Source organism: Bos javanicus, chromosome 19 (assembly GCF_032452875.1).
Source record: "Bos javanicus breed banteng chromosome 19, ARS-OSU_banteng_1.0, whole genome shotgun sequence".
In the NCBI taxonomy this organism is placed as follows: Eukaryota; Metazoa; Chordata; class Mammalia; order Artiodactyla; family Bovidae; genus Bos; species Bos javanicus.
The window spans coordinates 45458153-45469222 of NC_083886.1; the positions used below are offsets into that span (position 1 = coordinate 45458153).

Here is an 11070-nt window from a genome sequence, read left to right on the forward strand (position 1 = left end):
GCCCCGCGAGGGCCTTCCGGGTTTAGAGCGAACCTCTCGCTATTCTCAATGCCCCTCACCTCCTCCGAGTTTAGGATCCGAGGAGTCCGAGCAAAGAGTTCTCCCCCTGGGCCATAGCAAGGGGGTGTCAGGGTGAGAGTTGGGGGCAATTTTCAAGAAGCAGCAACCATCCGTCCCACCCCCGCTTCGGTAGCTGGGCCGCGGGAGTCGGTTGAGAGCAAAAATCCCGGTGGGTTTAGGCGAAGGGGATTCCGGGGCGAAGCGGAGCCGTGAGACCGCGCTTCGCGCATCTCCCCTTCGGTCTCTGCCTCCAGTCCCCAGCCTGCTCCCCCTTTAATTTCACCCCCCCCCCCCCTCCTTTAATCTAATTTCTTCCAACTCCACCTTTGTTGTTAACCGGCGTCACGCCCGGACCAGCCAATCCCCGGCACGCTATCAGCTTGTCAAAAAGGCTTGGCCAGCCCTGGGAAAGCAGGCCGCGGGCGCTGCCCCCCCGCCCCTCCTCCCCCGGGCGGCGGCGGGGAGCCGCGAGGGGAGCCTGGCACCCCGGCCTCGCCGCGAGAGCCGCAGCGGGGCAGCCTTCCCGTAGGCCTCCGCTCTCCACCATCCTGCGGGCCGGAGATCGAAAGGCCTAGGCGCGACCACCATCTACCCTCCCACTGCCGTCGGCTGCGGTTGTCTGTCTCTTCCTCTCCTCCACCGAGAAAGGTTTATCTGGACGCAGGAAGCCAGAAGACGGTCTGAAGAACGCCTGCTTCCATCAGGCGAGCCTACGGTTTGGGCCATCGCTCCGGGACGGCGCCATCGCCCCCGGCTCCAGGGATGCCAGCCTACCACAGCGGCACTGCCAGCTGGGCCGCCGGCCCCTTTGGACTCTTCCCCTGTCACACAGCCTTCTCCATCCTCACACCACGGCCTCGCTGCTGCTGTAATTTCTCTTGTCTCCTGGGAGAACTGAGAGTCCTTTCCCAGGACTTCCACAGCCCACATCTGCCACGTTTCACAAACCGGGAGGAAAATCTTGTTGAGATCTGCTGTGTCCGGATTTTTTAGTGGGTAGGAGGGGCCGACTTACCTTGATGGTAATGAAGCTTAAGCTTCAGAGCCCCTCGTCGCAGGCTCTCTCTTTACTTTTGATTCATCATTTGGTATTATTTTTGATTCCCCCCTCCCCCTCCCCACAAACCCAGTTCTGCCCTTGGAACCTACAGAGGGCATTTTATGAAGGACCAAGCCATGTCACACTGTACTTAGAACCTGCTGCTGCTGCTAAGTCGCTTCAGTCGTGTCCGACTCTGCGTGACCCCATAGACGCCAGCCCACCAGGCTCCTCCGACCCTGGGATTCTCCAGGCAAGAATACTGGAGTGGGTTGTCGTTTCCTTCTCCAACTTAGAACCTGCAGGGAATGACTTTCTTGTTTTGACTTTGAAACAGCAAAGGGTTTGGAGTCAGAAGCCCCAGGTTTCCAGCCTCTGGGCTTTCCCACCTTAACAGTGTGAGTTTGATTAAATCTCTTAACTTCATCAGATCCCAGTTTTCTTGTCTATAAAATTAGAATAGCAGCTGTGTGGTTACTTCAGTCTCGAAGGTCGCAGGACAGTTGCATCGGCGAGTATCCTGCAGCATTTCCCCACTATTGCAGCAGTAGTCGCGATGAGTTTGCCCCTCAACCCCAAACCTTTCCTCAACAGATCAACAGGAAAGCCAGTAATGATGAAGCTTAAATGGGGAATGGAGTACAAAGGCTACCTTGTGTCTGTAGATGGCTATATGAACATGCAGCTTGCAAACACAGAAGAATACATAGATGGAGCATTGTCTGGACATTTGGGTGAAGTTTTAATAAAGTGTAATAATGTCCTTTATATTAGGGGTGTTGAAGAAGAGATGGGGAAATGAGAGAATAGCATCTTTGGGGGGAATTTATATATATATATATATATATTTGTAGACAATAAAAATTTGGTTTTCAAAAAAAAAAATTAGAATAGCAGTCCTATGTTCTCTGCTTTTCTCACCAGGGGTTGAAGGGTTGAGTAAGATGTATGTAAAACTGTAAAATACTCCACAATGTCACTTGCAACATTTACAATGGGAGAAACTTAGACCCCAAGAAAGTTCCAAGTCTTCCACACACAGATCTAGTGTCCAGGTGTCCTGGCTCCTGGCCCTGAACTTCTTGGCTGGGCCAAGGAGCCTTTCGGTAAAGTGCTTTGGAATAAAACAGGGTGAACATGAATCATGAGAATGATTATTATTGATTTTTTGTTCCTTGGGCAGCAAAAATCATGGCTGGCACTCTTCCCACTTGGAAACTGACTGGCTTGTTTTACATCTACTGTCTCTCTGGTGAGGTCAGGAGTCTAGACTTGGGCTGTGGGCCCAAGAGATATGGGCTATGGGCCCAGAGCATAAGGGAACCTACCTATGCCCCCTCTCCCAATTCATTCCCCCCTTGCTCCCAGTTTTCTGCCCTGTGCCTCCAAGCAGAGCCTCAGCATTCCACAACCCCAGCCAGGCTGGTGACAAGGCATAATCCTAGCTACACATTCTCCACTTGGCCCCAGGCTTTCCCTGGGTTGCCAGTATCCCAGCACTAGTTCATATAAAATCCCTGCTGTGCCTGGAATGCATTAACCAAAGTGTGACACTTCAATTCCTAGTGTACATGGAGTAATTTTAGATGGTATACAGATGAACATATTGTTTTCAAAGTTATGTATCATAATGTGAATTTGGAAATGTTCTGTTTTCTTTTTTTTTTTTTTTTTAAGATAGTGACATAAAGCTGCTGCTTCTTATTTGAGTGTGAGGAAGCTACTGTCCCTCTTTTATTTTTTTCTTTTTTAATTGAGGTATAACTTTCGGATAGTAAACTGCACACATCTTAAAGAATACAACGATGCGTTTTTACACAGTATACATGTAACATGTGTATATACACACACACATATATATATACATACATGCACACATATATATAATGTAACTACCACCTAGATCAAGATATTGAATATTTCTAGCATTGAGCAAGCTCACTCAAAGTCAGTATTCCCCTCCAAATGTCACTAGTATTCTGAGCTATTACCATATGTTTAGTCTGTTTTTGGAGTTCATATACATGGAATCATTCAGTATATATATTTTTACATCTGGCCTCTTTCACTCACCATTGTGTCTGAGATTAATTTATGATCTTTCACGTAGTAGTGGTTCATGCCTTTTCATTGCCATACAGTAGTATTCCACTGTAGACATCAGTCAGTTCAGTCGCGCAGTCATGTCCCACTCTTTGCAACCCCATGGACTGCAGTGCGCCAGGCTTCCCTGTCCATCACCAACTCCCAGAGCTTACTCAAACTCATGTGCATCAAGTTGGTGATGCCATCCAACTATCTCATCCTTTGTCGTCCCCTTCTCCTCCCGACTTCAATCTTTCCCAGCATCAGGGTCTTTACCAATGAGTCAGTTCTTTGCATTAGGTGGCCAAAGGATTGGAGTTTCAGCTTCAGCATCAGTCCTTCCAGTGAATATTCAGGACTGATTTCCTTTAGGTTGGATCTCCTCGCAGTCCAGTGGATTCTCAAGAGTCTGCTCCAACACCACAGTTTAAAAGCATCAATTCTTCAGCACTCAGCATTCTTTACAGTCCAGCTCTCACATCTGTACATGACTACTGGAAAAACCATAGATTTGACTAGATGGACCTTTGTTGGCAAAGTAATGTCTCTGCTTTTTAACATGTTGTCTAGGTTGGTCATTTCTTCCAAGGAGCAAGCATCTTTTAATTTCATGGCTGCACTCACCATCTGCAGTGATTTTGGAGCCCAAAAAAATAAAGTCTGTCATTGTTTCCATCGTCTCCCCATTTATTTGCAATAAAGTGATGGGACCGGATGCCATGATATTAGTTTTCTGAATGTTGAGCTTTAAGCCAACTTTTTCACTCTCCTCTTTCACTTTCATCAAGAGGCTTTTTAGTTCTTCACTTTCTGCCATAAGGGTGGTGTCATCTGCATATCTAAGGTTATTGATATTTCTCCCAGCAGTCTTGATTCCAGCTTGTGCTTCATCCAATCCGGCATTTCGCATGATGTACTCTGCATATAAGTTAAATAAGCAAGGTGACAATATACAGCCTTGACGTACTCCTTTCCTGATTTGGAACTGGACATGTTGTTCCATGTCCAGTTCTAACTGTTGCTTCTTGACCTGCATACAGATTTCTCAGGAGGCAGATCAGGTGGTCTGGTATTCCCATCTCTTTCAGAATTTTCCACGGTTTGTTGTGATCCACATAGTCAAAGGCTTTGGCGTAGTCAACAAAGCAGAAGTAGAGGGTTTTTTTGGAACTCTCTTGCTTTTTCGATGATCCGATGGATGTTGGCAATTTGATCTCTGGTTCCTCTGCCTTTTCTAAATCCAGCTTGAACATCTGGAAGTTCACGATTCACATACTGTTGAATGCTGGCTTGGAGAATTTTGTTTCAGCAGGGTTTCCAGCTGTGGGGGGCACCATTCTGGGTGAGGCATCCACCATGGTGAGGCCCCTGAGCTGCTGCCCCCGTGACCCCCTCCCCCTGCTGCTGTCTCCTGCCCCTCAGTGCTACTGCTGTTCCTCTGCCTGTTGTTCCTCCGTCTCCAGATCCGATCATAGTGAGGGAAAGATGAGCAAGAAGAAAGCGACTTCTGATAATGAGGTGCATCTGTGGCATAAGATGGAGAAGTAGGAGGACGTGTGCTCGTCTTCTCTTGCGAGAATTCCAAAACTACAACTCGCTGCTGAACAACCGTCGACTGGAGAATGTCGGATCCCACCAAAAAAAGATACCCCACATCCAAGGGCGAAGGAGAAGCCCCAGCAAGATGGCAGGAGGGGTGAAATCACATTTGGAATCAAACCCCTTACTGGCCAGAGATGCTCAGAGGGCTCAAACAAACCTTCTGCGCACCAGGGCCCGGAGACCCCACAGAGACTGAGCCAGAACTGTGTTTGAGTGTCTCCTGTGAAGGTATTGGTCAGCAGTGGCCTGCCGCAAGGGCAGGGGCTCTGGGTGCAGCAGACCTGGGTATGGCATAAGCCCTCTTGGGGGAGGTCACCATTAACCCCACCATAGAGCTGCCAGAGCTTAAGACAGGACTGAGGAAACAAGACTCTTGGTAGGGCACAAACAGAACCTTGTGTGCTCCAGAACTCAGGAGAAAGGAGCAGTGACCCTGCAAGAGGCTGACCCAGATTTGCCCGTGAGTGTCCAGGAGTCTCCAGCAGAGGAGTGTGTTGATGGTGGCCTGCTATAAGGTCGGAGGCACTGAATGCGGCAGTGCGTCGTGCGTGGGACCTTTTGAAGGAGGTTGCCATTATCTTCATCACCTCCGCAGTAGTTTAGCCTCAGGTCAAACAACAGGGAGGGAACACATGCCCCTCTGTCAACAGAAAATTGGATTGTATGCAAATGTGCGTGCTATGTCACTTCTGTGGTGTCTGATTCTTTGTGACCCCGTGGGCTGTGGTCCACCAAGCTCCTTTGTCCATGGGATACTCCAGGCAAGAATACTGGAGTGGGTTGCTATGCCTTCCTCCAGGGGATCTTCCCCACCGACCCTTGTCTCTTATGTCACCTGCATTTGCAGATGGATTCTTTACCCCTAGCGCCACCTGGGAAGCCCATTCCATCATATAAGAAAGTGAAAGTGAAAGTGAAGTTGCTCAGTCGTGTCTGACTCTTTGCGACCCCATTGACAGTAGCCTATCAGGCTCCTCCGTCCATGGGATTTTCCAGGCAAGAGTACTAGAGTGGATTGCCATTTCCTTCTCCAGGGGATCTTCCCGACCCAGGGATCGAACCTGGGTCTCCCACATTGCAGGCAGACTCTTCCATTGTATAAGTATACCACAACTTATTCTTTCTAATTTTCATGGGCATACAGGTTATTTCTAGTCTTTGACTACCATGAGTAAAAGTTTCAAACGTTCTTGTGCATATCTTTTGGTAGATATATGAATTCATTTTTCCTGTAGATTTCTAGGAGTAGATTTCCTTTATCATAGGGTATAAATATACTGGACATTATTAGATATTGCCAAACAATGTTGTCAGTATTTTTGGATTTTGATCGTTTTAAAAAGTGTGTTGTTTTAGTCTCATTGTTTTAATTTGAAACTCCTTACTGACATGATATTGGGTATCTTCTAATATGCCTAGTTGCCCTCTGAATATCTTTTTTTTGGTGAGATATCTGTTCAGATCTTTTGCCCATTTTTAAAATCAGGTTGTTTTCCTTTCATTTTCTTTTTTGACCGTACCACACAGCATGCGGGACCTTAGTTCCCTGTCCAGGGATTGAACTGCCAGGGAAGTCCCTGTTTGTTTTCTCATTGTTGGGTTTTAAGAGTTCTTTATATATTTTGGCTAACAGCTCTTTATCAGATGTGTCTTTTGCAAGTATTTACTCCCAGTTTGTGGTTTGTCTTCTCATTCTGACCTTGTATTTCCCAGAAGTTTTTTATTCTAATAAATTCCAGTTTATTAATGATGTCTTTTCATGCCTGTGGTGTCGTATAATACCTAAAAAGCCACCAGTATACTCAGGGTCACCTAGGTTTTTTCCTGTGTTATCTTCTACACATAGAAGATGTATAGTTTATGGTTTTGTGATTTAGATTTAGGTCTGTGATCCATTTGGGGTTAGTTTTTTTGTAAAGGATATAAGATCCATGTCTAGATTGATTTTTGAAGTTTTTGCATGTTGATGTCCAGTTGTTTCAGCGCCATTTTTTTGCAGGAGAGGCTTTGCCATGTGGCTTGTGGGATCTTAGTCCCCGGATTAGGGATTGAACCCCTGCCCACAGCAATGAAAGCACCCAGCCTAACCACCACTGGACCACCAGGGAATTCCACACACCATTTGTTGAAAAGACAATCTTTGCCATTTTGTATTGCCTTGCTCCTTTGTCTAAAATCAGTTGATTATATATATGTGGATCTATTTCTGGTCTCTATTATATTCCATTGATCTATTTGTCTATTCTTTCAATCATACCACAGTGTCTTGATTACTGTAACTTTATATACATCTTGAACTGGAGTACTATCTGTCCTTGAACTTTATTCTTCTCCTTCAATATTGTATTGGTTATTCTGGGTCTTTTGTCTCTCCATATAAACTTTAGAATAGTTTGTTGACACAGGTGGTGTAGTGGTAAAGATCTGCCTGCCAACGCAGGAGACGAAAGAGACATGGGTTCAATCCCTGGGTCGGGAAGATCTCCTGGAGGAGGAAATGGCAACCCAATCCACTATTCTTGCCTGGAAAATTCCATAGACAGAGGAGCCTGGCAGGCTATAGTCCATGTGGTCCCAAAGAGTCTAACACAACTGAGCATAGCACAGCACACACACACACACACACACACACACACACGCATATCCACAAAATAACTTGATGGGATTTTGGTTCGGATTGCTTTGAATCTATAGATCAAAATAGCAAGAACTGATATCTTGACAATAATAAGTTTTCCTATTCACGAACATGGATATTTCTCCATTTATTTCGTTCTTCTTTGGTATCTTTCATCAGAGTTTTGCAATTTTCCTCGTATAGTTCTTATACATATTTTGTTAGATTTATACTGAATACTTAATGTATTCAGTATAGGAAAACAATTGACTTCTGTATATTAACCTTGTATCCTACAACCTTTCTATAATCATTTATTAATTGCAGGAGTGCTTTTGTTGGTTCTTTCAGATTGTTTACATAGATGATTGTGTCATCTGCAAACAGAGATAGTTTTATTTCCTTCCTCCTAATCACTGTTTCTTACTTCCTAATCTTTCTTTTCCTTTTCTTTTTCTCTTCTCCTTATTTAGGATATCTAGTATGATGTTGAAAGGCAGTAGTGAGAGCCTTTGACTGTGTGGATCACAATAAACTGTGGAAAATTCTGAAAGAGATGGGAATACCAGACCACCTGATCTGCCTCTTGAGAAATTTGTATGCAGGTCAGGAAGCAACAGTTAGAACTGGACATGGAACAACAGACTGGTTCCAAATAGGAAAAGGAGTTCGTCAAGGCTGTATATTGTCACCCTGTTTATTTAACTTATATGCAGAGTACATCATGAGAAACGCTGGGCTGGAAGAAGCACAAGCTGGAATCAAGATTGCCAGGAGAAATATCAATAACCTCAGATATGCAGATGACACCACCCTTATGGCAGAAAGTGAAGAGGAACTCAAAAGCCCCTTGATGAAAGTGAAAGTGGAGAGTGAAAAAGTTGGCTTAAAGCTCAACATTCAGAAAACGAAGATCATGGCATCTGGTCCCACCACTTCATGGGAAATAGATGGGGAAACAGTGGAAACAGTGTCAGAGTTTATTTTTCTGGGCTCCAAAATCACTACAGATGGTGACTGCAGCCATGAAATTAAAAGACGCTTACTCCTTGGAAGGCAAGTTATAACCAACCTAGATAGCATATTCAAAAGCAGAGACATTACTTTGCCAACAAAGGTCCGTCTAGTCAAGGCTATGATTTTTCCTGTGGTCATGTATGGATGTGAGAGTTGGACTGTGAAGAAGGCTGAGCGCCGAAGAATTGATGCTTTTGAACTGTGGTGTTGGAGAAGACTCTTGAGAGTCCCTTGGACTGCAAGGAGATCCAACCAGTCCATCCTAAAGGAGATCAGCCCTGGGATTTCTTTGGAAGGAATGATGCTAAAGCTGAAACTCCAGTACTTTGGCCACCTCATGTGAAGAGTTGACTCATTGGAAAAGACTCTGATGCTGGGAGGGATTGGGGGCAGGAGGAGAAGGGGATGACAGAGGATGAGATGGCTGGATGGCGTCACTGACTCGATGGACGTGAATCTGCGTGAACTCCGGGAGTTGGTGATGGGCAGGGAGGCCTGGCGTACTGTGATTCATGGGGTCGCAAAGAGTCGGACACGACTGAGCGACTGATCTGATCTGACCTTGTTCCTAATCTAAATGGGAAATCATCAAGATACTCACCATTAAGTATGTTAGCTGTACCTTTTTTGTTGATGTTCTTTATCAAATTGAGGAGCATACTCTATTCCTAGTAGGCTGAGAGTTTTTACGATGAATAGGTATTGAATTTTGTCAAATGCTTTTTCTGCCTCTATTGATGTTATCGTGTGATTTTTGCCCATTAATGTGATGAATTACATTGATTTTCAAATGTTGAACCATCCTTGCATATCTGCAATAAATCCTACTTGGTTGTGGTGTATAGTTCTTTTTATACATTGCTGAATTCTTTTTTTTTTTTTTTGGCTGTGCTGGGTCTTCGTTGCTGCGTGGGCTTCTCTCTAGTTGCGCCAAGTGGAGGGCTATTCTCTAGTTGCAGTATGCAGGCTTCGTGTTGTGGTGCTTCTCTTGCTGTGGAGCACGGGCTCTAGGGCGCTTGAGAATCAGCTGTTGCGGCGCATGGGCTCAGTAGTTGTGGCTCCCAAACTCTAGAGCACAGACAGGCTCAGTGGTTGTGGTGCACAGGGTTAGTTACTCTGTAGCATGTGGTGGGATCTTCTGGAGCAGAGATTGAACCTGTGTCCCCTGCATTGGCAAACGGATTCTTTACCACTGAACCACCAGAGAAGCCCTATACATTGTTGAATTTGATTAGCTAATATTTTGTTGAGAATTTTTGCATCTATATTCATGAGAGATATTGATCTGTAGGTTTGTGGTTTTTTTTTCTTTCTTTCTTGTAATGTCTTTGGTTTTGGTATTAGGATCTCATAGACTGGGTTTAGGAAGTACAGTTGTCCCTTGGTATCCACAGGGGGTTGGTTCCAAGACCCCCACAGATATAAAATTCCACAGATGCCCAAGTCCCTTATATAAAATGGCTTAGTATTTGTATAAAACCTATGTGTGAATATACCCTCCCATATACTTTAAACTGGGCTTCCCTGATGGCTTGGTGGTAAAGAATTCACCTGCCAGTGCAGGAGACATGAGTTCAATCCCTGGGTGGGGAAGATGCCCTGGGGAAGGAAATGGCAACCCACTCCAGTATTCTTGCCTGGGAAATCCCATGGATAGAGGAGCCTGGCGGGCTACAATCCATGGGGTCACAAAAGAGTGGGACACAACTTAGTGACTAAACAACAGCAACAACATACTTTAAATCACCTGTAGATTGCTTATAACACCTAATACAATGTAGATGCTATGGAAATGGTTGAAAATGCATTGTAAATGCTATAGAAATAGTTGCTGGCACACAGAAAATTCAAATTTTGATTTTTGGAGATTTCTGGGAAATTATTTTTTGGATTATTTTCAATTCACAGTTAATGGAAATCTATAGGTGTGGAACCTGGGGATACAGAGAGCTGACTGTTATTCCCTCTACTTCTATCTTCTCGAAGAGACTAGAGAATTGTTATAATTTCTTTTTTAAACATTTGGTAGAAATCAATAATGAACCCATCTGGTCCTTGTTGTTTTGGAAGGTTACTATTGATTCAATTTCGTTAATAGATAAAAAGACCTATTTCTTCTTGTGTGAATTTTGGCAGATTGTAACTTTTAAGGAATTGGTCTATTTCATCTAGGTTATCAAATTTGTGGGCATAAAGCTATTTATGATATTCTTGTATTATCCTTTTAATGTTCATGGGAGCTGTACTTTCATCCCCTCTTTCATTTCTCATATTAGCAGTTTTAAAAAAGTTGTTTATTTTTGGTGGAGTCTTCATTGCTGCGTGTGGGCTTTCTCTGGTTGTGGTGAGTGTGGGTTACTCTCCATTGCGGTACATGGGTTTCTCATTTTGGTGGCTTCTCTTGTTTCAAAGCACAGGCTGTAGGTGCAGAGGCTTCCATAGTCGCAGCACGTGGGCTCAGTATTTGTGGCCCACGGGCTTTAGTTTCTCTGTGGCATGTGGAATCTTCCCAGAGCAGGGATCGAAGCCCCTGTGTCCCCTGCATTGGCAGGCAGACTCCTAACCACCAGACAAGTCCTGATATTAGCAATTTGTGTCTTCTCTTCTCTTTTTTTCCTTAGTTACCCTGACTAGAAGTTTATCAATTTTA

The 11070-nt window shown here is 44.7% G+C and overlaps 1 protein-coding gene across 1 annotated transcript; it reads left to right on the plus strand.

The window, feature by feature from the left end:
* Window positions 1-564: 564 nt before the first annotated feature.
* Window positions 565-2658, plus strand: LOC133232539 (small nuclear ribonucleoprotein F-like). Its single transcript, XM_061392056.1, has one exon. It carries the CDS (start codon window positions 1656-1658, stop codon window positions 1899-1901), a length of 246 nt encoding a protein of 81 aa, XP_061248040.1. The 5' UTR covers window positions 565-1655; the 3' UTR covers window positions 1902-2658.
* Window positions 2659-11070: the final 8412 nt, after the last annotated feature.

What these genes read in the sequence shown, in the direction of transcription:
- LOC133232539 (XM_061392056.1), top strand. Translation starts at nt 1,656, where the DNA reads ATGAGTTTGCCCCTCAACCCCAAACCTTTCCTCAACAGATCAACAGGA.